This window comes from Camelus dromedarius, chromosome 17, assembly GCF_036321535.1.
Source record: "Camelus dromedarius isolate mCamDro1 chromosome 17, mCamDro1.pat, whole genome shotgun sequence".
In the NCBI taxonomy this organism is placed as follows: Eukaryota; Metazoa; Chordata; class Mammalia; order Artiodactyla; family Camelidae; genus Camelus; species Camelus dromedarius.
Window position 1 is genome coordinate 23925367 of NC_087452.1, and position 25889 is coordinate 23951255.

Genomic DNA, 25889 nt, shown 5'->3' on the forward strand with positions numbered 1-25889 from the left:
CACAGTTATACTCGATAAATGCTAGCCACTGTTACTCGTTTTTCACCATGACACCCAGCAACTAGGGGGTCGGCTCGGGTCATCATCAGTGCAGCTGGTAAAAGGGCCCCCGGCAGCGCCTCCTCCCGCAGCGCCACGCACGGTACAGCTGAGGGCGGGTAGCAGCAGCATTAGAAACCCAGTGGTGGACCGTACGGGGTCAGTGGCGGTGAGACTGTGCAAGGAACCCGTGCAGACGTCAAAGCTGAGACGTGCCCGTTCCCTCCCTGGCGCGTGCCGGCACCGCAGCCCTGTCGCGAGCTAAGCGGTGCCTGGGGCCGCACGGGCTCGTTAATACACAGCAGATGTGCGCTGCTTACCAAGCTCTGGTTGTCTGGCAGCATGACAATGATCTGCGCGTTATGATCCCAGATCATTCGCCAGAAATCTTTCGTGGTGTGCGGCAGAGGATGCTGGGTTATAATAAATTCGTTGCTCCTGTAGTAGCCCTGTGGTTAGAAAGACAAAAAAACCCCCAGTGACTATGAGAGTTTTCGTCTAACTCTGCAGTAGTGAAATAAATTCATGAAGCAGTAAGACCAGCCCTGTTCTGACCTCCCTGAAATAATCGAAAAAGGCATTCAGTGCCTTTGGCTAATTTTTAGATGTACTTCTGCTGACACGAATAGACAATTTTCTGTCCACGTCCAGTTGACTTCTGCTTACCCCTACTGTTCTTACATTACAGTAATTTCAGCATTTAGTCCAAGACTCGGTGGGTGAAATTAGCATAAAGTATTTTCTTAATTTGAGCATTTCTGTATCCCCACTGATGAGGTACTTTTGTCAGAGGTCTCTGGATACAGAAATGTCTCTTATGTTGATATTACACATCGAGAAATTATTTGAAAAAGGAAAGTCTCAGAGATGGTATCTGCTCTTCAGCACCTTTCAGTTTACTTGAGTTTATTTCTAATGAGCTGTTGACTCTCACCATGATATAAGAAGCGTTAATGTAGTCCGTTCCTTTCATTCCAGGCAACGGTGCGAGGCCCACGCGAGCTCGCTCGGCTGTTACATGGAGAAACGAGAACACATTTGCCTCGTTACAAACACGAGCAACAGTGCTGTCTGAGATTTACTTGTTGAATAATATGTCCCCTTGGGTCCCCTTTCTTTTTAAGACTTACCTATGTTTTTACCCAAGCTCCAGCGTTACCAGCTAAGGCAGAACGTGAAAGGAAATTTGGCTGCACGTTCCCATAAGGACACACGCATTACAGGAATAACTTTGTTGTTTGGGAGAGGTCTTCCCACCAGATCACTGAGAGAATCCTCTGTGCAGAGATGACAGAGGGTTTCATAATTTTTGACCCTGGTTTGATATGCCTACGATGATACCAACATAGTGCGCTGTGCTTTTTTGCCATCCCTTTACCCGTGTCTGTCCCCTCCGGAAGGGCCTAGAAAGTACTGGCCTTTTCTCCACAGAGACCATCTCTCCAGTGGTCCCCCGTGCCTCTGACTGCAGCCTTCGCACACAGTCCCCTGCTGCGACCCGAGTTACTCACACAGCAGTGTCGTGGTCTCAATGGCCAGAATAATTGAATAATGTAGTTCCACTTATGCAGATTAATCCAGGAGTCTAGGTATTAAAAGAGCATTAAAGCTGCAGGGACAGCGACTCGACTTTTTTCTTTCTAAGGTAGACCCTGGTCTAACTCTTGAATGTCAAGGTGAAAAGAAGCTAGATTCCACGTCCCAGAGATGCGGCAGCTGGCCGGTGCCGAGAGGCACCCCCCTCCTGCTTTAGTTGTCCCGAGCATGCCCTTCCCCCTGGGTAGCAGCTGCCTCTGTACACATGCAGTCAATTCAGTAAGAAAAGGCAGGCAGTCCAGGCGGACCGCCGGGAAGAGCTTACACGGCACGACTGAGGAGTTCCTGTTCTTTTCTTTGTTGCACTCTTTCTGCGCACTGAAGCATTCCACGTATTTTGCGTTGCACTGTGTCACCAGCTGAAACAGAAGCCGTGTTTGAGTCTTCTTTCAAAGGGTTAAAACTGTGGCTTTGCTAAATCACCAACTCACTGTGGCAATCATTTTTCTGCATATACATACGTAATAAATCATTGTGTTGTGTACACCCTCAACCATGTCTCCATCAAGCTGGGATAAACAGCAAAACCAGAAGAAAGATATACTTGGTAGCAGGTGCCTGGCGAGCTGGAGGAGGTGCCAGTAATCTATCTGTCCTTGTATTTTGGGGGGCCGGGGGGGCCCCAGCAGAGCACAGGGGAGTGGGCTCCTCGTGCCGATGCTTCGTAACTTCTGTCTAGTGACCTGGGTGGGGTTTAAGCTTCTGATTCTAGTTTTGCTTTTTTTTTTTTTCTATTTTAGTTCTAAAGTGGTTAGTGCCTACAAAGGAACACAGTACTTGGTTTCCAATGAACTGATTTCTTTGATGGATTTTTTTTTTTAAAGTATGTATAGACAAATGTTGCAGAAACAAAAAAGGCAGAATATTAACAAATAATGGTACTTAATATTTTTTAAGAATTCATACTGAACATTCAAAAAGAGACACTTATGTCCTCCCTTTTAATTGTCTTAAATGGTTTTTAGAGTAGCTAGGGCGTTAGATAAGGAGAGCCAGACATTTTAAACTGTTATCGCTGAACTCGGTGACAATAATCTATTTTTCGTTTCACATCATTTGTTATCATTTGGTTGAGAGTTTCACTGCTGTCAGCTGGGACTCAAAGGAAGGTTTCGGAGTCTATGGATGGTTTTACCATGAAGACTCAAGACGGCAGGGATTCATCTCCTTCTTTCCATCCCGATACAAGATGAACAATTACATGTAGAAAAATGTGCAAAAGAGCCCCATTTTGAAAGTCTCAGGAGCAAGCAATACAGAGGAAAGCACGTAGTAGCTGGAGATGGCTGAGTTCCTGAGCATAATGACCTGGTATTTCTTACAGTCTCTTTTTCCGCCTTTATGTCACTCGGTGTCACATAAACCTTACGTGCCTTTCCCACTTCTTCACGCCCCCATCAAAGGAAAAGAACCACCACTTGGGGGACAATTAACTTTGGTCTAGTTTCCTTCAGGAACTCTTTTCTGTGGTTTCTAAATTATCAGCTAGGCATGGCTTTCAAAGAGCTTGGCTTTGGGGGATAAGATGTCAACAAGCAGCCATTTTTCCTGAGGGGAGGACAGATTAGTTCTGAGAAAATCCAGAGGCTACTTTTTGGACCAGAATGACTGGTTCAAAGCATTGTGTCACTGCGGTCGGGGCTGAGTCTTCTGTCCAGACAGCACTGAAGTGCCCACAAGACAGTAGCATACCGCACTATGCGCTCGGCCCCCAGCACTTCCTACGTAGGTGGACACCTGACTCTCCCACGTGCCGCACCGCAGGGGTGCACGTTCCTGCAAAGCACACATGGCCCTCCACCCCAATCCAGGCATTTCTGTCCTTCCTTGCTTTTTTAGCAAAGAGATGTACTCAGAGCATTACCTTGAATTGTTTTTCCAGTCGTGTCTTTCCTCCGACTCCTGGTATGAGGATGCTGTTAACGTAGCTGTGCAACTGACTGGAAGATACTTCCGTCTCCTTTCCAAGAATGGCTTCCAACAAGGCATCGTGGATGAAAACGTACTGCTCCTGAAAGTACATGGCACTCACTGAGGGGAGGAGGGCACGAAGGAAGAACCAGGCTCGCTCGGCTCAGTAAGGACGTGTCCTGTCACAGAGGTCGCAGGCATGTTGAGAGATCTGTCCCTTTTCTCCTGAGACTGAATCCCCTGTGCAGGGAAGAGGAACCCCTTTGCCAGCCCCGAGATTCCAAGCTTTCCTATAGTGTCTGTAAGGCTCCCCTTGTCAGGTGAGGAGTAGGCCAGCCTCTCTCAGGTGATGACTCTGAATGTTCTTCAGATCTTCAGTAAGATCAGGTGGAGCCTGATGTTACTTACTTACTTACAGGAGGTGAGCCAGCTTACTCCCTGAGCAGGGGAGTGAAAGGTGAGTGTGGGGAAAGGAAGGTAAGTAGAGAGAGGTGGTAGGCTAGGGGTAGAGTGTAGGCCTAGCATAGTGAAGGTAGCAGGTTCGATTCCAGGGACAGGAGTAGGAGAGTAGGAGAGTAGGAGAGTAGGAGAGTAGGAGAGTAGGAGAGTAGGAGAGTAGGAGAGTAGGAGAGTAGGAGAGTAGGAGAGTAGGAGAGTAGGAGAGTAGGAGAGTAGGAGAGTAGGAGAGTAGGAGAGTAGGAGAGTAGGAGAGTAGGAGAGTAGGAGAGTAGGAGAGTAGGAGAGTAGGAGAGTAGGAGAGTAGGAGAGTAGGAGAGTAGGAGAGTAGGAGAGTAGGAGAGTAGGAGAGTAGGAGAGTAGGAGAGTAGGAGAGTAGGAGAGTAGGAGAGTAGGAGAGTAGGAGAGTAGGAGAGTAGGAGAGTAGGAGAGTAGGAGAGTAGGAGAGTAGGAGAGTAGGAGAGTAGGAGAGTAGGAGAGTAGGAGAGTAGGAGAGTAGGAGAGTAGGAGAGTAGGAGAGTAGGAGAGTAGGAGAGTAGGAGAGTAGGAGAGTAGGAGAGTAGGAGAGTAGGAGAGTAGGAGAGTAGGAGAGTAGGAGAGTAGGAGAGTAGGAGAGTAGGAGAGTAGGAGAGTAGGAGAGTAGGAGAGTAGGAGAGTAGGAGAGTAGGAGAGTAGGAGAGTAGGAGAGTAGGAGAGTAGGAGAGTAGGAGAGTAGGAGAGTAGGAGAGTAGGAGAGTAGGAGAGTAGGAGAGTAGGAGAGTAGGAGAGTAGGAGAGTAGGAGAGTAGGAGAGTAGGAGAGTAGGAGAGTAGGAGAGTAGGAGAGTAGGAGAGTAGGAGAGTAGGAGAGTAGGAGAGTAGGAGAGTAGGAGAGTAGGAGAGTAGGAGAGTAGGAGAGTAGGAGAGTAGGAGAGTAGGAGAGTAGGAGAGTAGGAGAGTAGGAGAGTAGGAGAGTAGGAGAGTAGGAGAGTAGGAGAGTAGGAGAGTAGGAGAGTAGGAGAGTAGGAGAGTAGGAGAGTAGGAGAGTAGGAGAGTAGGAGAGTAGGAGAGTAGGAGAGTAGGAGAGTAGGAGAGTAGGAGAGTAGGAGAGTAGGAGAGTAGGAGAGTAGGAGAGTAGGAGAGTAGGAGAGTAGGAGAGTAGGAGAGTAGGAGAGTAGGAGAGTAGGAGAGTAGGAGAGTAGGAGAGTAGGAGAGTAGGAGAGTAGGAGAGTAGGAGAGTAGGAGAGTAGGAGAGTAGGAGAGTAGGAGAGTAGGAGAGTAGGAGAGTAGGAGAGTAGGAGAGTAGGAGAGTAGGAGAGTAGGAGAGTAGGAGAGTAGGAGAGTAGGAGAGTAGGAGAGTAGGAGAGTAGGAGAGTAGGAGAGTAGGAGAGTAGGAGAGTAGGAGAGTAGGAGAGTAGGAGAGTAGGAGAGTAGGAGAGTAGGAGAGTAGGAGAGTAGGAGAGTAGGAGAGTAGGAGAGTAGGAGAGTAGGAGAGTAGGAGAGTAGGAGAGTAGGAGAGTAGGAGAGTAGGAGAGTAGGAGAGTAGGAGAGTAGGAGAGTAGGAGAGTAGGAGAGTAGGAGAGTAGGAGAGTAGGAGAGTAGGAGAGTAGGAGAGTAGGAGAGTAGGAGAGTAGGAGAGTAGGAGAGTAGGAGAGTAGGAGAGTAGGAGAGTAGGAGAGTAGGAGAGTAGGAGAGTAGGAGAGTAGGAGAGTAGGAGAGTAGGAGAGTAGGAGAGTAGGAGAGTAGGAGAGTAGGAGAGTAGGAGAGTAGGAGAGTAGGAGAGTAGGAGAGTAGGAGAGTAGGAGAGTAGGAGAGTAGGAGAGTAGGAGAGTAGGAGAGTAGGAGAGTAGGAGAGTAGGAGAGTAGGAGAGTAGGAGAGTAGGAGAGTAGGAGAGTAGGAGAGTAGGAGAGTAGGAGAGTAGGAGAGTAGGAGAGTAGGAGAGTAGGAGAGTAGGAGAGTAGGAGAGTAGGAGAGTAGGAGAGTAGGAGAGTAGGAGAGTAGGAGAGTAGGAGAGTAGGAGAGTAGGAGAGTAGGAGAGTAGGAGAGTAGGAGAGTAGGAGAGTAGGAGAGTAGGAGAGTAGGAGAGTAGGAGAGTAGGAGAGTAGGAGAGTAGGAGAGTAGGAGAGTAGGAGAGTAGGAGAGTAGGAGAGTAGGAGAGTAGGAGAGTAGGAGAGTAGGAGAGTAGGAGAGTAGGAGAGTAGGAGAGTAGGAGAGTAGGAGAGTAGGAGAGTAGGAGAGTAGGAGAGTAGGAGAGTAGGAGAGTAGGAGAGTAGGAGAGTAGGAGAGTAGGAGAGTAGGAGAGTAGGAGAGTAGGAGAGTAGGAGAGTAGGAGAGTAGGAGAGTAGGAGAGTAGGAGAGTAGGAGAGTAGGAGAGTAGGAGAGTAGGAGAGTAGGAGAGTAGGAGAGTAGGAGAGTAGGAGAGTAGGAGAGTAGGAGAGTAGGAGAGTAGGAGAGTAGGAGAGTAGGAGAGTAGGAGAGTAGGAGAGTAGGAGAGTAGGAGAGTAGGAGAGTAGGAGAGTAGGAGAGTAGGAGAGTAGGAGAGTAGGAGAGTAGGAGAGTAGGAGAGTAGGAGAGTAGGAGAGTAGGAGAGTAGGAGAGTAGGAGAGTAGGAGAGTAGGAGAGTAGGAGAGTAGGAGAGTAGGAGAGTAGGAGAGTAGGAGAGTAGGAGAGTAGGAGAGTAGGAGAGTAGGAGAGTAGGAGAGTAGGAGAGTAGGAGAGTAGGAGAGTAGGAGAGTAGGAGAGTAGGAGAGTAGGAGAGTAGGAGAGTAGGAGAGTAGGAGAGTAGGAGAGTAGGAGAGTAGGAGAGTAGGAGAGTAGGAGAGTAGGAGAGTAGGAGAGTAGGAGAGTAGGAGAGTAGGAGAGTAGGAGAGTAGGAGAGTAGGAGAGTAGGAGAGTAGGAGAGTAGGAGAGTAGGAGAGTAGGAGAGTAGGAGAGTAGGAGAGTAGGAGGCTCCCCCTCACCTCCGTCTGGACGAGGTAGTTGCGCTGCGTCCTGATGTGCTTCAGGAAGCCCAGCACGTTGACTGTGCTCTTGTCTCTGATCTGGTGCAGCATGCTGTCTATCACGATGTAGGTGCCCGTCCTGCCCACGCCGGCGCTGGAAGAGAGGGCCGCAGTCACCTCGCACACCGGCTGTCGCCTCGTGCACCACGGACTGGAAAGCTCCTCATCTAAATGTCTAGGGAGCTTTGGCACTAACCGTGCTGTTCTAGTCTCTCCTAAGCCCGGTGTAGAAACAGCGCCCACCTGCAAGTTCTGGCCTCCGACTCCCATTCCCTGACTGTTTAAGGAAACGGAACCAGCTCGGAAGAGCCGGGTCCGGCGGGGCTGAGGAAGCTTTTGGCAGAACCCCCCCCCCCGACCCCGCCCTCTCGCACAACTCTGCTGATACCCAAGCTCTCTGTTAAGACTTTCACCTTGATCTTAATGATTCTAAGTGGGTTCGCAAGAATGTACAGTTCTAAGTGACTTTAAACAGAAGACTGGTTCCAGCTTGTGCGAAGGACTCGCTCAGTGGAATCGTGCTGTGAGAGCAGCCCGACAGAAACGCTGAGAAAAGGCTGGGCAGCTACGGAACGCCCATCCCAGACTAAGACCGTGTGAACGCCAAGGTGAAAGAAACCAAGACGTAGAAACGAAACACAATACAAGCACTCTTAAGAAATCACCTACAGTTATTTCAGCTAGCTGAGGGAAAACAGGCTTCACAAGGGCTTTTAAAAAGCCATTTTATAGATCATGTATGAGCTGGAATCCCTGCAAACATAAAGCAGTTACTTGGAGAAACCCTACAGAAAAGCCATATTCAAAACCTCAAAATCTCTAGTGTTCAAAGTTCTACAGTTGTGTTGAAAAGGTCATTTTGTATGTTTGTGTGTGTGTGTGTGTATTAGGTTACTAGGAGCTGACAATTTCCCTACGCACAGTGGAGATTTTATCACTGATGGCACTATGAAGCCTGGAGATTCATTCTCTAAGAGCAGATGATTTCTTAACGTTAGGGGTATGGATAGTTACTTTCCGTAACCCCCTTTCCCCGCCCCCCGGGTCTCATGGGTCCCGGGCTCCAGGGCAAGTCCCAGGTTCCGAGTCAAACAGAGCAGCAGCAGGGCCACAGGCGTCCAGGGTCACGAGGCGCGCACCGCCGCTCCGCCCACTGGAAAAGCTGAAGCCCGGCTGGGGGGGGGGGGGGGGCCGACGCCCACCTGCAGTGCACCAGCACGGGGCCCATCTCCGGCGTCCGGGCTGCGGACGATCTCCTCACGAAGGTCAAGACCGGGAGGGCGTACTCGGGGACCCCCATGTCGGGCCACTGCGTGTAGTGGTACTGGATCACCACCCTCTCGTTCTGGCGCCCCTTGGGGTTTCCCTTCTGGCCCTAAGACAAAGGTGAAAAAAGAGGTCTTTAAAGCTGAGAGGGGGCATTCTGGATAAAAATCCTGTCAGGATGTCGAGAACATGACCTCTGACCTCGTTCACCCTGACTGCGGGAGCATGACCTCGCTGGACGTCTCTTAAGAAGAGAAAATGGTTGAAGACTGAACCAGGAATGAATGTTGAATATCAGTTTTCTAAGATTTGGAAGCATCCAGAGCACTTTGTAACTTGCCCCCAAGGCCTCCATTGCCTGACTTCCTGCCCCTGCTCCCCTGACCGTGGGTCGGCGCTCCTCCCCCCGCCCCCGGCCCCGTTCTCTGTCCACTGTCCGGGTGGGACCCTCAGCACCCAAGGGCTGGTGCTGCTCCGCACTCCCCAGGGAGTGTGGCCAGGAGCCTGAGTGCCAAATGTCCTTAAGCTCCAGACTCAGAGGCAGCCATCAATTTACCTGTCACTTTTATAAATGGATTTCTCAGAGTACTTGTCCTTTGAGTGGTTGAACTTTTTTTTTACATGTTAACTACTTTGGATGAAAAATTTCCCCCAATAGATCACTTCCTGGGATGGGTTTTCTCTTATTACTAATACCTCTAAAATTTAAAAAAAAAATTTGATGACTGTAGGTCGCTATTCAGTCGACACTGAAGCTTGTAGGGTGGTCAGCCCTGAGCTACACAGACCTGCGATGTCCTGATTCTTCTGTTCTCTCTCATCTTCCCTCATATCCAGTGACTACTTTTGTCCACTTGGCCGTGTGCAAAACACCTAAAGTTCCTATTTGACTTCCTTCTCGGACTTAAGCTGTTTCTAAAATAAAAGTTAAGCGGGCCATGTTTAAATACTTGAACTGTTTTCACGAGTGATGGCTTTATTCTCTTTCAGAATTAAGCCAGTTCACAGCTCTCTGATAGAGAACACAGATGAAAACCAAGCCACTAATTTTCATATGCTTCTGTCATTCTCAGGGAAAAAAAAAAGCTATACAAAGAAAGTACTGTTCACCTCGGATCACAAATGAACTTCAGAGCCACTGAAAATACATATAAAAATGTGACTACATGTGAATTCTTCTGGGACAAGGGGGTGACAGTTTTATTACCACACTCTCAAACATGTTCAAGACTGTAAAAAAAAATTAAAAACTAAGAACCACTGCTACAAACAACTGCCCTACCTAAGCCTCCGCAGAGTAGTAATACTTGTCAATGTCTTAATGACCACAGGTCTTGAGTTCAGTTACCGCAGTAGTGACCTGAGTCTCGAGGGGACAGGGGATTTTCCACAAGGGAAACTGAGATAACTTGAAAGCAGCATTTCCACAAGGTGTGACTCAGGATGTTATTAACCCTTCTCTACAGCACTGTTAAGTCACCTTAGGAAACACTACACATTTCTATCGGTTGCTTAACTCCAGCACTCTGGGTACCTGTGTTCGCTGTAAATTTCTAACGGGGAACCACGTATCAGGTGGCACTCATTACCCACACTTGCTAAATCACAGAATTTGCTTTTGGCAGGCATCCTGCACGGCTGGCATTCCTTGGAACACACTTTGGGAAACAGTGCTTTAAAGCTGTCAGAAAATTGGAATTCAAAAGCTCAATCAGCAACCAGATGCTGCCATATTTGCCGGTTACCAAAACCTCAGACGATCCCCCGCCCCCCAAATGAAGCCTTCTTCAGGAAGAGACTAAAGAACTCAGTCAGGCCAGTTAAATTCTATTATGTGCTTTGCCAATATCTTTCACACCATACATTGATGTCAATCAAAAGAGTTGTGAAAAAATGCTTCAAAAATACTTAAGAAAAAAACCCCCACCAAGTTGGTTACGAGAGTTGGCCTCGCTTGTACCGTAATTTTCATAGTAGTTTAAAAAGCGATGCCCTGGCAGCCGCCCCGCCCCTGCAGTACCTTCTTCACTTTTGTATTTCTGACGGAAAAACGACGAACCGTGTAGCAGGCGTGTACTTTTGTGCTCTTCAGAGTGACAATGATGTTTCCGTACTCCTCACTGTTCTCTGTTGGCCAGTACTGATCACATTTTCTCTGCGGAGGGGAAAAAAAAAGTTGTCAATTACAACTGCAATTTACACCACAATTTCACCGTTCATAACACGGTTTCAAGTGACAGTTTTAAAACACTGCTAATACTGCCACGTTGTTTTTGACCAAAAAAAAAAAAAAGGAAGGGATGGGCTGAAATCCTTTCAGGCAGACGTGGCCGCTGAAGAGGTCGATCCTGGGACACATGTGGCCAAGGTCAGCAAGGTCATTTGCAAAACTGGGCCTAGGATGTGTGATCACCTTTCCACACGTGATGCACTTAATAGAGGCGCTAAGAAAACAACCTGTGTGTCTGATCCTTGGGTAAGGTATGTCCAAAAGGGATTTTACGTATTCTCTGGAAGGCCAGGCTGTGTTCGCAGCTAAAGCAAGCCTCCTGGAACCGCGAGAGCCGTCGCGGTACAACTTGGGTCATCAAGGGCAGAACAGGGACTCCGGGGTCAAAGTGGAGCACTTGTGATTTCGAGTCATGAACCTGAGCCTCGACCCTGATTCCAGCCTAAATTAGCATCTAGCGTATGCTCATAATCCAGTAAATTCAAACCATCAGTCATCATCTTAAAAAAAAAAAAAAAAAAAAAAAGGTACTCTTACCGATGGCCAAGTCTTTACTCCCCCCATTCTGAACTATTAGCAGTTCCTGGACTACAGTTTCTTTCAATGTCCTGGCTTTTGTTCTTTCTAACCCCTGTTCTTGGGATGCCCCTCCTCTTTTCAAGCCTGTGTAACTCTCCTCTTCCTCCATTGCTCAAAATCTCACCTCAAATGTTAGCTCTTTTGAAAAAACTCTCTGTACTAGAGGACGCCTTCGTGTGTTTTACAGCATCCCCCTAATTACTGTCCTGTTCGCCTGGATCATCACACTTCATCCATTCTGATAAGCGCTTAGCTCACCTTCCTGGCAAGGAGGACATCGCGCATCTGTCTAACTCTTTAGGCCTGGGCAAAGCCCCCCCCACAGCAGGCGCTCCGTAAGTGCTTTTTGAATGAAGGTATATGATAAAGTCAAGAAGCTCTTACTCTTCCTTTTTCCACCAGGTTGGTAATCATGACAATGATGCCAGTGTTTTGTTCCCAAATCATCCTCCAGAAATCTTCAAACGTAGACTTTAAAGGCCCCTGGGTGGCGATGTAGGCTTTCGCTTTGTTGTAACCCTTCAAAGACGACACAGCACACAGTGAGATGGGAGCGGGGCCACAGACCAGGTCACAGTGCGAGTGCCTTTCCATACTCAGTACCAGGCTACGTTTTCCCGTGAAAGCTCTGTGTGGCATTAACACACATTCAACAGCCTCTGTGGCACTCTGCATTTATCAGAAATAGGTTTATAAAAACATTTCTGACTTACATCGACATAGTTTGCATTAATGTAGTCGCTGTGCTTAGAGTCTTTTCCTGGTAAAGGTCTTAACTTCACCCTACTGTGATCATCTATAAAGGGTAAGAAAAAAAAAAGCAAAAAAAACAAAATGTATAATTCAAACACTAGCAGCATTCCGAAGCACAAAACAAGGCAAAGAGGCAACACGGCATCTCTCAGAGTACCCCCGACAAAACACCTAAACATTCAAAGATGCAGCACTCAAGTCCATCTCCAAACTACAGGGACACTCCTACCCCACGCTCTGACCTGTCAGCGCCCAAAAAAAGCAAACTGAAGTCTTCCTTCGGTCATATAAAACCATTCAAAAGTTGCAACCCTTCAAAATCTTCTTCTCCTATATTTAAAAACCAATTTCCAAGGCCTTTGACAACCTATGACCCCCTCCCGTCCCCATTCATACAAATATAAAAAGGTGAATCTTGTATCAAGTCCAGCGCATCTGTTTTGAGGAGACGCCACCGCTCAATTCTGCTGGACTTCCCACCACCCCAACAGAACCTAAGTAAAGCAGGGAACCGGAGCTTGCTTGTAACAGTGGTCTCACTGTAGGAATCTCAAGTCCTCAGTCAGGATTAAAAACCCACTTAAACCTTCACCAATGAACAAAAGGTGGGTGGAGATATGTGCCTCCAGTTACCTGACAGAACGAGCTTGTATTTATAGGAACACAAATAAAAGGAAGCTGAGGTCGTAGTTTTATTTTTCCCCAGTTAGGAACAGAATGGCCAAAAGCCAGTTTACATTTCTGTTTATAGTCATGATCATAAAAGGCCAGCTCAGAAAGGAGTCCACTGAGTGGACTAACCTAGGCAAGACTGACCTCAGACTCCATCAGGCACTGTTTCAAAGCCCTCCGCCTTCCTGGACCTGTGACTTGCTTTGCTGTGCTGACAAACTCTCATAGACTACAGTGGACCTGAACAGGGGCTGCCTGACACAAATGAAAATATTCTCCTAAGGCATGTGGATCCAAACTGCAATGCCTTAGTAAACATTAAATTGTTCTTTCTCAGAGTGACACGAACACATACTCCTCAGGTTACAAAATTCACAGTTAATCAAAAAGGTAACAGGACTGGCTACAAAGATCATTATAGGAGGTGGCATCCATGTATACTGTGAAAGCTGTGATGGCTCCTGAGAGAAGACGCTTCTTACTTGGGTTCCTGGCACATTCACGGGCTACTTTTACTTGTTCTGTGACCTTCCCATGCTGTGCTTTGCTATACAAAGGCATTAACATATGGGGAGACCGTGGTGACAGGTGATGTACTGAGAATCTGACCAAGTAGCCAAGAGAACACCAAAACGCAACCCTCTGAACTTATTAACTTAAAACGACATCTAATTTGATTTTGTGAAAGTAAAACCTCAAATGAACCTGTGACATTAAAAACACATCTAACCAGAAATGGTGCTTTTCTAGCAAAACACCACGACCCTTCGGCACATCACACAGAAGTTCCTTTTTTCCCCTCCCTCTTCTCTGTCCCATACTTTTAGCCAAGGCAGTGAGGTCGCTAGAAGCAAAGGATGCTCTGGTGGAGAGGATGATGTGTGCAGACACATGCAAGGCACGTATGTGTGTATGTCTGCCTGACTTACATGGTCAGAAATGAAGTATGTGGATGGACAAGTCGTCACACTCTCAGGAAGGTGAGCCTTGACTGAGCTGGCCAACAAATACTGCCAGAGTCAGCCCATCCAAAGACCGGAGAGAAAGAAAGGTTTGACTCTTCTTCCTTGTTCTCTTTTTTCTCCTTCTCCTGAGTCTCTCAGACAACTGAAACAAATACTCTTGTTCCAAAATGACTTTTGGTTCTCTTAACATTCTTTCTGGAAGAGGTAAGACTGTATTCACAGATGACATGATCCTGTACATAGAAATCCTAAGCCCGTATGTGATGGGTCCACAGCTAACGTCATACTCAATGGTGAAGGGCCGAAAGCTTTTGCCCTAAGACCGAGACCAAGACAAGGATGTCCACTCTGGCCGTTTTTATATGTCATGGTATGGAAGTCCTAGCCAGAGCAGTTAGACAAGAAAAAGAAATAAAAGCATCCAAAGTATAAGGGAAGAAGTTAAAACTCACTGTTCGCAGATGACATGATATCATATACAGAAAACTCTAAAGACTCCACCAAAAATCTGTTAGAGCTACTGAGTGAATTCAGTAAAGTTGCAGGTACAAAAATCAGTGCATGAAAATCTGTTGAAATGTCTATACACGAATAATGAACTATCAGAAAGAGAAACTGAGAAAAGAATCCTATTTACAATCAAAGAGAATAAAACACCTAAGAACAAGTTTAACCAAGGAGGTGAAAGGCCTGTAAGTTGAAAACTGCGAGACATTAATGAAGGAAACCAAAGACGACACAAATAAATGGGAAGATATTCCACGCACATGGGTTGGAAGAATTAATACTGTTAACATGTCCACACCACCCAAGGGAATCAACATATTCAGTGCGATCCCTATCAAAATTCCCAGAGCATTTTCCACAGAGCTAGAACAAACAATCCTAAAATCTACATGGAATCACAAAAGACCCAGATTTACCAGGGCAATATTGAAGAAAAAGAACGAAGCTGGAGGAATAACTCTTAACTCTCCCAGACTTCAGACAATACTACAGAGCTACAGTAATCAGAAGAGTGTGGTATTGGCATAAAAACAGACATATGGATCAATGGAACAGAACAGAGAGCCCAGAAATAAACCCACAGGCTTATGGCCAATTAATCTTTGACAAGGGAGGCAGGAATACACAATGGAGTAAAGACAGTCTCTTCAGCAAGCAGTGTTGGGAAAACTGGACAGCAGCATGTACATCAATGAAGTTAGAACACCCCCTCACACCATGCACAAAAATAAGCTCAAAATGGTTAAAGACTTAAATATAAGACAAGACACACTAAATCTTCTAGAAGAGAACATAGGCAAGACATTCTCTGATGTAGACTGTAGCAATGTTCTCCTAAGGCAGTCTACCCAGGCAACAGAAATAAGAGCAAAAATCAACACGTTGGACCTAATTAAACTTATAAGCTTTGGCACAGCAACGGAAACCATAAGCAGAACAAAATGACAGGCTACAGGATGGGAGAAAATATTTGCACATGATGTGACCGACAGAGGCTTACTTTGCAGAATATATAAACAGCTCATACAACTTAATAACAACGACAACAACAGCAGCAAAAACCAATCCAAAAATGGGCAGAAGACCTAAACAAGGAATTCTCCAGTGAAGTCATACAAATGGCCAAGGAGCACATGAAAAAATGTTCAATATCACTAATTATCAGAGAAATGCAAATCAGAACTACTGAGATATCACCTCACACCGATCAGAATGGCCACCATTCAAAAGTCCATGAATGATAAATCCTTGAGAGGCTGTGGAGAAAAGGGAACCCTCCTCCACTGTTGGTGGGAATGCAGTTTGGTGCAGCCATTATGGAAAATAGTATCGGGATTCCTCAAAAAACTAAAAACAGACCTACCAGCAATCGATTTCGGGGTATATATCCCAAGGGAACTCTAATGTGAAAAGATGCATGCACCCCGATGTTCACAGCAGCACAATTTGCAAAAGCCAAGACATGGAAACAACTTAAATGTCCATCGACAGATGAGTAGATCAAGAAGCTGTGGTACACCTATACAATGGAAGACCACTCAGCCATAAAAAAGAATAAAATAATGCCATTTGCTGCAACATAGACAGACCTAGAGATCATCATTTTAATTGAAGTATGCCAGAAAAAGAAAGAAAAATACCATATGAGATCGTTCATATGTGGAATCTAAAAAGAAAGGACACTATAAAGTCATCTACAAAACAAACAGACTTGCAGACTTAGTAACAATCTTATGGTTACAGGGGAAAGGGTGTGGGAAGGGATACATTTGGGAGTTTGAGATTTGCAAATGTTAGCCACTATATACAAAAATACATTAAACGAAAAAAAAAAACAAGTTTCTTATGTAGAGCACAGAGAACTATATTCAGTATCTTGTAATAATCTTTAATGAGAAAAGAATATGAAAATGAATACATGCATGTATAGGCAAAAATATAGCCAATAAGACAAGTGAAAAACCAACTAGGTGTCCACGTAAGTTTATCGTGATGCCATGTTTCCTACTGATGCCTTTCTCTGTACTAAGCAGAGACACTCCAAATGATTCCACAGATCACATTTAAAACTGTTAATATCACAAATGACTCCACGTCAACCTGGTGAGATGAGGATAAACTCTGTGGACGGAGGGAACTCAACGTTAAGCCTCTCAGCTGTGATGTTTTCTGCGGCTGTGCAAGATGTTCCTTGGGGAAACCAGGTGAAGGGTGGACAGGCCTCCCTGTACATCAACTATACCTTCCTCTGAATCTATAATTATTTCTAAAGAAAATCTTGAAACAAAACAACAAAAAAAATAAAAACTTGTGCTTCAAAGGACACCATCAAAAAGTGAAAAGACAATGCACGGAACAGAAGGAAATATTTGCAAACCCGGTATCTGATAAAGGACTGCTGTCTGGTATGTATAAAGAACTCTTACAGCTCAACAAGAGAAAGACAGGTAATCCAAAAAAAAAAAAAAAAAAAAAAAGGGAACAAAAGATCTGAATAGACATTTCTCCAAAGAGGATACATAGGTGGCCAATCAAACCATGAAAAGGTGTTCAACATCACGAATCATTAGTGGCATGCAAATCAAAACCACAGTGAGGTACCACCTCACACTCATTAGGATGGCTAGGATCAAAGGAACAAAACTAACAAGTTATTAGCAAGGATGCAGAAACACTGGCACCTGCATATATTGCTGGTGGGATGTAAAACGGGGCAGCTGCTTTGGCAAACAGTTCGGCAGTCCTTCAGAACGTTAAACATCAAGTTACCATATGACCTAGCCATTCTAGACTTAGCATACAGCCAGGAGAACTGAAAAACATATCTAGACAGAACCTTGCACACGAACGTTCAGAGCAGCATTATTTATAATAGTCAAAAAGTAGAGACAACTCACATATCCATCAGATGATAAATGAATAAACAAAATGTGGTGTATCTACACAATGGAGCATTATTCAGCCGGACAAAGGGCATAGCTCCTATCAGTACATCTTAAAAACATCATGTCAAGTAGAAGCAGCCAGACACAAAAGACCACATACTGTATGACTGTGTTGATAGGAAATGTCCAGAACAGGCAAGCCCGGAGAGACAGAAAGTCGATAAGCAGTTCCTAGGGACATGGGAAAAGTAGGAGGTGGGAGTGAATGCTAATGGGTAAGGGGTTTCTGGCCGGGATGCTGAAAATGTTCTAAAATTGGATAGTGGTGATGGCTGTCCAACTCTGTGACTGTAATAAAAAAAAAAACCACTGAAAATTCACTTTAAATTCAAATTCTAATTAACTTAAAAATGGGTGCATTTTATATGGCATGTGAATTATACACCTCACCAATGTTTCATAAAAAAAACTATCTGCCATGGTGTGCAAATTTAAGTGGATCAATTTAAATGCACCGTGACATAAAACTATGTACTGTGTTCCTTATAGTGTACGTTAACCATAAACGCCTGGGCCCCTGCCCTTAATACTGAAGCACAGATTTTCTGCCAGTCACCTGAGCCCCAGTGTCCGTGACAAGTGGCATTCTGGCCACAGAAGCAGCCAGTCCTCCTAGGGTACCCCTGAGCCTGTAAGAACAACACCTGTTTGAGTCCTCAACTTCCAGGACACTCTTGACCCTGGAAATGTGTTGGACGGGACTAAGCACATGGGCCACAGGGACCCATAAACCAATTACCTAATCTTAGACTGCTTTGAAGTTCAGCTTCCGTGACTCAATTCGCATTACTTCTATTTGTATTGAAAGACTTGCCTCTCATTGGTTAGAAACAATGTCAAGACAGCCTCGTGACGTTAAATTTTGGTTCCCAGCATCGGTTATGAAATCACTTCATGTGAAAACAGAGAAGCTCAGAACATCTCCTTGCATCACCTGATTACCAGGCAGAGGTCTGCCAGAAAGATGAAGGGGGCAGAAAATGTGCCCTCTTCTTCGCAGACACTGTTGAAGACGGCCTAGCGAGAGGTTAACTTGCAAGTGTCGCTTTCTCTCGGCATCCTGATTCTCACTGCTTGCCTTACAGCTTACACCCAGCGTGAAGATTTAATTTCCTCGCAGCTGAAGACAGTTTAAAGTTTATTACTCACAGGCTAAAATGTTGATGTATCTGTTTTTGTGCTTGTTATCTGGATGATTGGAGTGTTCTGCAGTGATGTTCATGTCAGCCGTGCACCGCTGGACTTCCTAGTGAAGAAAACAAACACGAAGATTTCAAAGGCTTTTAGACACGCTTTAGAGGTTTACCAGTAAGGTCACAGAAAGAAAGGAACTATTTACATCCAAAAGCACAGAGTATTTACTCACTCCCTAGCCTCTGGCCACCGTTACCTCCCCAAACTCAACTTGCGAAATACAAAATAAAAGGATTTCATTCTTTACTAATTCATCGACCATCCACTTTATTCCGTATTATGACCTATGCGTGGGGATTACAAAGCAGTGTCTCTTTTTGAATATGTCACAGTCTGATGGGCGGGAAAAACAGGCACTAAGATGATGGCAGTCAAATGTGATTAACAGAAAAGAGGCCTGAAGAAACTGATGGAAGCAAAGAGGAAGTAAAGCTTTAGACAGGAGATCACTCTCCCAGGTCTTAAAGGCTGAACAGGAATATTCCACGCAGAAGAATCGTCTCCACCATGATTTTCAATATGCTGACAGTCCTTCCAGCCTCTTCTTGTTTCGTTTTGTTTTGATTTTTTTGTTTTCGGGGGAGGTGATTAGGTTTATTTACTCATTTATTTTAGTGCAGGTGCTGGGGAATGAGACTAGCACCTTGCGCGTGCTGAGCATGCGCTCTACCACTGAGCTATGCCCTCCCCGTTCCAGCCTCGTTTTGTAACTAACAGACTGCAAATTGACAATAAAGACCCAGTCCTGAAATGACATTAATGCAGAACCCACTCAGTTGTCGTATCTGACTCAAATACATGTGGCTCTGATGCGTTATTTGTTAACTCAAATTTTATGTACGTTATCCTTCTTTAGAAAAACAGCAGTGGGAGGAGCCACTCTCTCCAGCTAACCTTTGCCATGGATAGAAAAATCATTGTTAGCCTAATAGGAGGTTGCTAAAAAGCCACATTTTCCTACCCTGTCTGCCTCAAACCCCAGAAAATACTGGAGCCGACTTAATAAGGGAAGTCATTAGCAGCGCGCAGCTGCGACAGAGAGCAGGGGCAGCGACACAACGTTATCAGCAGAAGCGTCTTCCACGTGACAGATGTACCAGAGTTTACAAGCACGCAGACTTTCTTCATGAGGGACTGGCAACGGCAATTACGGGTGATTTCCACAGCATTTACGTCATGCATAATCAAACATGGAACTGGCTGGCTTTTTATATTCACAAAGCACAGAGAAGGGACTCACCGCCCTCAAACAACTTAACTAAGGTAGAAAAACACAGGGTCATCATCTAGTCAAAGAAACCACATTCACGGACATCTGATTCTCCGAGGCTGTATATTTAATTTTTCATCACTGTGGGCATTACCAGTTGTCCAAAAAATATTTTTTTATTACAATACTTAAGCTTTTCTTACTTGTACTGAATGTGATCAACTCTGATGTTTGCTATTCTATTTAAAATGGCTTATAACCTACGGTTTGGGAAACGCTGGTTTCAAGGGCCTGAGGAAGCCTTTGGCTCTTTTCTCTAACGTAGATGATAAAGCGTGAGCACAATGCATTGAGTCTGCCATCTTAACACGTCCAAGAACAGAAGGACTGCTAGCCGTACTCACATTTGGGGGACCTGCCTTTTAGAACTGCCTTGAAAGCCTGAGGCGCACCCTTTTGAGAAGTTCCAGGCGCAGAAATCCTTTGCAAATGCATTTGCGTTCTGGAGGACAGTAATTCATTCTGTCGACAAATCCACGAAATAGGCTGACGTGCTTCTGTTTCTGGGTTTGGAAGGCCGTACCTCTGGCAGGTACCTCTTCAGGGCTGAGGTGCTCAGATATCCTGTGCTGAGACTTCAGCCTTTAGGACTGTAGTTTGAGACTTGCTTCGTTTACTGACATGTTTTTCCCCCATTGTCTGCATCTGACCACACGCTATGGACTGAGGTTGGGCATCTATTACAGCATAATGCAATTGACCGGGACGGCTTGGGAGCAGCTGTCTGCACTGTGTGAAGCGGTCATTCAGTACGGCCAATCAGACCCTGCGTTATCTAAAACCCTTGGTCTGATCCGTTGCCTCTATTTCACTTTTCCAATTATGTGAATGGCAGAAAACAAAGAAGAGTCATAAATAATGTTAAATCTGATTTTATTAGAACCCAAGGGGCTTGCCTAGGGCCTTCCGATTTTGCCTCATGGATAATAAATGTCATCTGTAAAACCCTGCAGCCCTGCCCAGCTCATTTAGATGCTGACAATATCATTGGACCCTGGAGTGGCTTCTTTTCCATCAGAGCTGGCATTTCAGAGTTAATGTGATTTTCATAGGCGTTAAAACCCTTTGAAGTGACCCTGGCCACTAGAGTGTGTATAGTAACATTACTCTGCACTCTTGATAAACAGTTTTAAGAGATAAGTTTGTTTGTATTTCACTGTCCACATAACAGAGCTGAGGTTCTCAAAATGAGTATTCTGAGTTATGAACAGGCATATCGCCTCAGGAAAGAGCCAACGGAAAGCAAGAAATTTAAAAGGAAGTAAAACTTTAAAAAGGAACAAAAACACGAGAAGCTGATAAAAGAGTCAGAACTCCTAGAAGATGACCGACCGGCTCAGTCACCTCCCGCCTGGAGTTGCGGACGTTAAGAGGCTGTTGGAAGGGCACATGGAGGCTTCCTGTCCTCCCGGGCCGCAGCTCAATTTGGAAAAACAAAACAAAACAAAACACAATTCAACCACAACAGATCTAGGAATCTTTCCGATCACTTAGCTTCACAGTGAAGCACGATGAGAAGAAAATATTTGGGACCTGGTGACCAAGTGTTAGACCGAGTCTGCAGAACATTCTCAGAGTCTGGGCTCAGGCTGCCCACGGGTGTGCTCAGGGGACCGCGCCCCAGAGGACCGCGGAGCTCAGCTCATGACCCCCGCTGGGTGCGGGCGTGGTGCCGGACGCAGGGCCGGCCCTCACCGGGCCCGCGCGTGGCGTTCATCCTCCTGCCTCCGCTCTCCTCCGCCCCGGCTGCCAACTGCTGCCACGCTCACCTTCTTCAGATGCTGCTGGGACTGGCCTTTCCCTCAGCTGAGCTTTCAAGGTCTCACTCTGTCTCCCACCCTCTCCCTTCCCAGTGCCAGGCAGCTTTAACTCTACGGCCCTTGAAAAGACTGAACAGCCTCCTGGTCTTTGCTTCCGTGCCCTTTACCTGGCTAAGAATGCCTGTCCTCTCCCCGATTCGAACCCGTGTGGCTTCATTTCAATGACGGCCTTACCCTCCAGAAAACCAACCCGTCTTTGGAGATTATGTCACAACGCATCGTCCTGCAGCTGGTCTATAAGATAGAATTATTTTTCATGTACGATTTGTGGAACTGGACTAACACACCCTTTTCCTACTCTTCAGAAAAACCTCAATTTAACCAGCTATGATTATTTTCATGATAAGAGTTTTAAATGTTTTCCTTTAGGACATTTAAGACCCAAACTGGCGTTCTGGCCCAGAGGCTCAGGAAACTCGACAGGCATCATTTTCTGCCGTCCTGCAGGATAGAGCAGCCCTCTGTCCAGCAACTCCCAAACGTGTGTCTTCGGCAACACGAGAAATCCGCATCTCACATAAAGCCGCTGTGGCCGCTGGTTCCCTCGGTGCATGGGCTCAGGTGGACGAAGCTTGGTTCTCTTGATTTAAGATGAGCATCTGGCCCAAATTTAGCTCAGCTGGAGTTGACTGTAATGGACCCGGTTCCCCAAAGGATCTTGTCAAGGGGTGTTGGACCTCTGGCCTCATCTATGCACTCAGCCTTTCAATCTACGATGCTCCTGACCCCTGCCTATTAATTCTGTTGACCCACAGGGCATTTGGAGCTCCCCCTTTTTGGCAAGATTGTATTCTAGCATCATGCCTCTGGGAGCCACATGGATTATGACTGGAGAGGCTGGGGAAGTGTGAGGTTGAAGTCAGGTAAGGGAGCCAAGGGAACAGTCCCGGAACGCTGTCCTGAGACAAGGACTGATGTTATTTCCAGTGACTGCAAAGTCTGCTAGAGGTGTGACGTCCCCAGCTTTTACCAGCCTCCAAAACTCATCTGACAAGGATAAAAAGCTTGCTTTCAGTATCACTTCTAGACAAAGACTCGATGTTACCAGTGAATCGTTTCTCATTCTCCTCCAAGCAGCAAAGTTCTGAACATATGACAGCTATTCACCAAATTTTTTTTCTCCATTTCCATCCAAGATTTTAACACAAGACAGGGCAGAACAGAACTTTTGAGGGAATACCCAACCAAAGTCCACAGGAGCCTTTCTCCTCTGTACTCCTCCAGTGCTTCATTTCTGTATTTGCACTTTTTTGGCTTTGCCCTCTGTCTACTTGAGCTGTGTCCACTCTGCTCTTCCCTGGCCCCCACCAGACTGAACCCTTCTCTGTCCGATTCATCGATTCATCCTTGTACCTTATGCAATGTCCAGAGAGCAGCAGGTACTCAGCGACTGCAGGGTGAGTGGCTTTATCTCCCCTTAATGGCCAAATATTACCTGTTAAGCGGTTTTCTCTATAATCTTAAGATTCGCTCTTTGACTAGTTTCAGGCCTCAATTCAGAAGTTACGTAAGATTTCTAGAAATCAGATTCTCGGCCCTCTGGGAGGCCTCTAGACCATGAAGATTACATACTGGGCTCCTAGTTCTCTTAGGTGGGGGCTATTTATTTTGACTGCTCTCCTTTTTTTTTTTTTTTCCTGCGAAGGAACTCTGACTTTTTGGCCTGTCAGCTGCACGATCACTTTCAGACAGTCGCTGATCATCTTGGTTACTGCTTTTTGACTTTCGTTCACACGGGCCACGACTTACTTCAAGGGAGCCTGGAGGGCATCAAGGTTAAACGTGCGGGCTTGAGTCAGAAAGCCCTGGTCTTAAACCCTGCTGCTGCCACTGCGTAACTGAGCCAGCCAGTGCCTCGTTTCCTCACGGGTAAAGCTCCTCGTCGGTAAAACGGGGACAGTAAAACGGCAGGCACCTCATGGGGTGTTTCTGAGGAACGAGTGAGGTTATCCACGCAACAGTGCTAAGGGGATGCCGGCCGCCACTGTTCCACATAAAAGGATCTGGAAATCTGGACTTGAGGTTCCTACTCTCTTACCATCATGAAGGCTTTGTTTTAGTCTTGTTAAATTACATGAAATCTCATGTCCTGACCTCTTTTTTCTTTTTTTTTGATAGCCTGTTACTATCTCATTTCTACAACAGCCTTGATAGTTTCTTATATAGCCTGTTACTTTTCTTTTCTAAGCTGAGGTGCCAAAAAGGAATACGACCACTGCTGTAAAATACTTCAGATTTCCCCTAAATTTGAAGACGTCAGGATGTTAGTAAGTACCTGTACTGACTCATTTGACCCCCTTTACATTGCTGTCTGACTGATCTTTTGGGGAGAAAGGACATTCTTCCTCCTCTGAAAAGCCCTGATTGGAAACCTTTCAAACCAGGAGAGATTGTGAAATAACATCCCAAAGATACCAGCTACTAATACTTAAGCTACAGAGTTCATTCAGTGTAGGCGACAAAAAAGCTTCCAGCCACAGTATTTTCTGTAGGAGAGGAATAGGGTGCAGGTGCCCAGGATCTGTTAACCGGCATGATTCTGATGCAGCAAAGCCCATTTTAAGTCAGATCAAGTTTACAGAGGTGTAGCTGATTATTTTGAATAATTAAATGGTGTCAAAACCAGCTGTGATGAATAGCACTGGGGTCTCAAATCATAAATAATTGAGAAACTGGAGTTGCATTTGATCATCCTGATCAAATTCTGTTCTCTAGAGGATAAATGTTTGTCCTGAATACCATCAACATTGTTAAATGCCTCAATATTCTTGCTCAGTCATCCAGCCAGCAGTCAATTGAACTAAATCACTTGAACACCACACACATTCGCTGTCCTCATGAATACAAAATGCCTGACTTTAAACCACGTTCTTTGTAGTTGGATAGGCACCTTTTTTCGGTCAGCATCTAATAGCTGCATTAAACACTTGACATGTTTTTGTTTGGTCCATGAAACGTCAGACTTTGCAGAATAAATCAGAGGGGACCTTCTCTCTCCCATCTTTGCTTTGCTTCTGCCCAAGAAATAGAACAATAACAAACACAAAAGCTAGGAGAGAGACTTGATTTAAAACCAGTTGTCAATATAACTGCCTTTAGGATGGCCTTTGGGGACCCCAAATTTGCACAGAGATGGGGGCTTCTGGTCCTCTTTTTATTTCTCATGCTCCACGCGGAATGATCACACCTCCCAGCGGTGTAGCTCCTGGCTGGAGCGCTCAGCCTCCGTTACTCCGTCTGCCTCCCCCATCCCAGCTACCCTCCCACCCCCGCCCCGCACCAACTGCATAAAAGAGGTGGGCAGGTCAGCGCCATCACCACCGTTTCCATTTTCAAGTAGAAATGAGACAGAGAAAGGAATCGACTTCCCCACAAAGCTAGAAGACAGCTGAGCTGCCATGAAAACTTGGCCTCCTCGGCACAACTCTTGCTGCCAGAGATGTGCCTTAGTTAAGCGCCTCAGTGAAGAAAAGGGCAGTCTGTTTAATAGCTCCTCATTGACACCCTGTCACTGCTGAACTGGCACGGACCCCAGCGCTGGCAGGGTGGTGGCGCTGCTCTCTACCTTGCTTCCTGCACACCAGTGCTTAGAATCAGACGGCTGTGTCTCCTCTCCAAGGATTAATAATCACGAAAACAACAACGATCAACCTTTGCGTGGGCTTGACAGTTACCCCGGCACTTTCAAACATGTTACTCATTTGTTTTTTTTTACCAACTTTGGGGATGTAGGTGACATCAGTGCCATTTTTTAAAAGGAGGAAACTGGGGATCAGAGATGAAATGACTAGCTGGAGGATAAGAAAGATCACTGCTGGGGGAGCCAGCATCCCATTCCTCAGGCTCCCAACCTGCCGTCTCCACTGAAACACCTTGCGCGTCCCGGAAATGACGCGGAATCAGGAGCCCTGTCATCTGCATCATGACTGCTGTCCCGGTCAGAACGCAGGTGAAGGGGGATCTGACTTTGCCCCCGTTTTCACAGAACAGACCTTCAGGAACTGTGCAACCAACTCCCTTTCACCTCATTTTTACTGGGAAAAGATACGCCTGCTAAAACTCTAAGTGGAAGGAAAAGAAACGAGAATCAGTCCCCACCTCCCTCAGTTATTGTTTTTGGAATATGCTCATTTCAAGTTTACAAAAAAAAAAATCCCTGTAATCTGAGAGTTAGCTTTCTGGAGCTGAATTTCCCGTTCTGAAACGCACCTCAAAATCCTCGGAGAACCCGTGCTGGTCATTAGAATAGAGCTCACCGATGTGTTTCACAAACTGTTTCACAGGAATAGCTTCCATGTCATCTGTGGGAATAAAATAACATTCAGAGTCACACAGAACACTTCCATGAGACAAGTAACACTGGAAGGGGATTACCAAAGGCAAATATTTGGTTTTTGCGAAGAGTGATAAAATTCCATAATCTGAAGCAGACGTCCTCAAGGAAAGTCTTTAACATTTCTTTTACATTCGGGTCTCCTGATTTTGAGTGCCTCCAAGCTGGGTTAAATACGGTTTTTTAAAAAGGCCAGTAAAGAATTACCTTTTTTTTTTTTTTTTTAAATATTTAAGGCAATTTACATAGTGAAATCACCACGTCTTACTCCTAACTAAGATCCTGAACTTATTAAGGTTACTGATTTGTTAAGAAATTTGATCACAACCTAGGTTTTCAAGTAAATTGCTACTGAATGGGGTCCAGCTTGAAG

The 25889-nt window shown here is 45.7% G+C and overlaps 1 protein-coding gene across 4 annotated transcripts in view; it reads right to left on the reverse strand.

The window, feature by feature from the left end:
- The window catches only part of PTPRG (protein tyrosine phosphatase receptor type G), a 666481-nt gene that overhangs the window by 19921 nt on the left and 620671 nt on the right, over window positions 1-25889 (reverse strand). For all 4 annotated transcript variants that reach the window (XM_064496361.1, XM_031470665.2, XM_010980956.3 and 1 more), the window contains 11 exons: window positions 25393-25484; window positions 18049-18145; window positions 11771-11853; window positions 11442-11576; window positions 10269-10403; window positions 8185-8357; window positions 6941-7076; window positions 3500-3646; window positions 1901-1994; window positions 974-1050; window positions 360-488 (listed from right to left, as the gene is read on the reverse strand). In XM_064496361.1, the coding sequence (XP_064352431.1) occupies window positions 360-488; window positions 974-1050; window positions 1901-1994; window positions 3500-3646; window positions 6941-7076; window positions 8185-8357; window positions 10269-10403; window positions 11442-11576; window positions 11771-11853; window positions 18049-18145; window positions 25393-25484 (1298 nt within the window). The remainder of the gene's footprint in view (window positions 1-359; window positions 489-973; window positions 1051-1900; window positions 1995-3499; window positions 3647-6940; window positions 7077-8184; window positions 8358-10268; window positions 10404-11441; window positions 11577-11770; window positions 11854-18048; window positions 18146-25392; window positions 25485-25889) is intronic.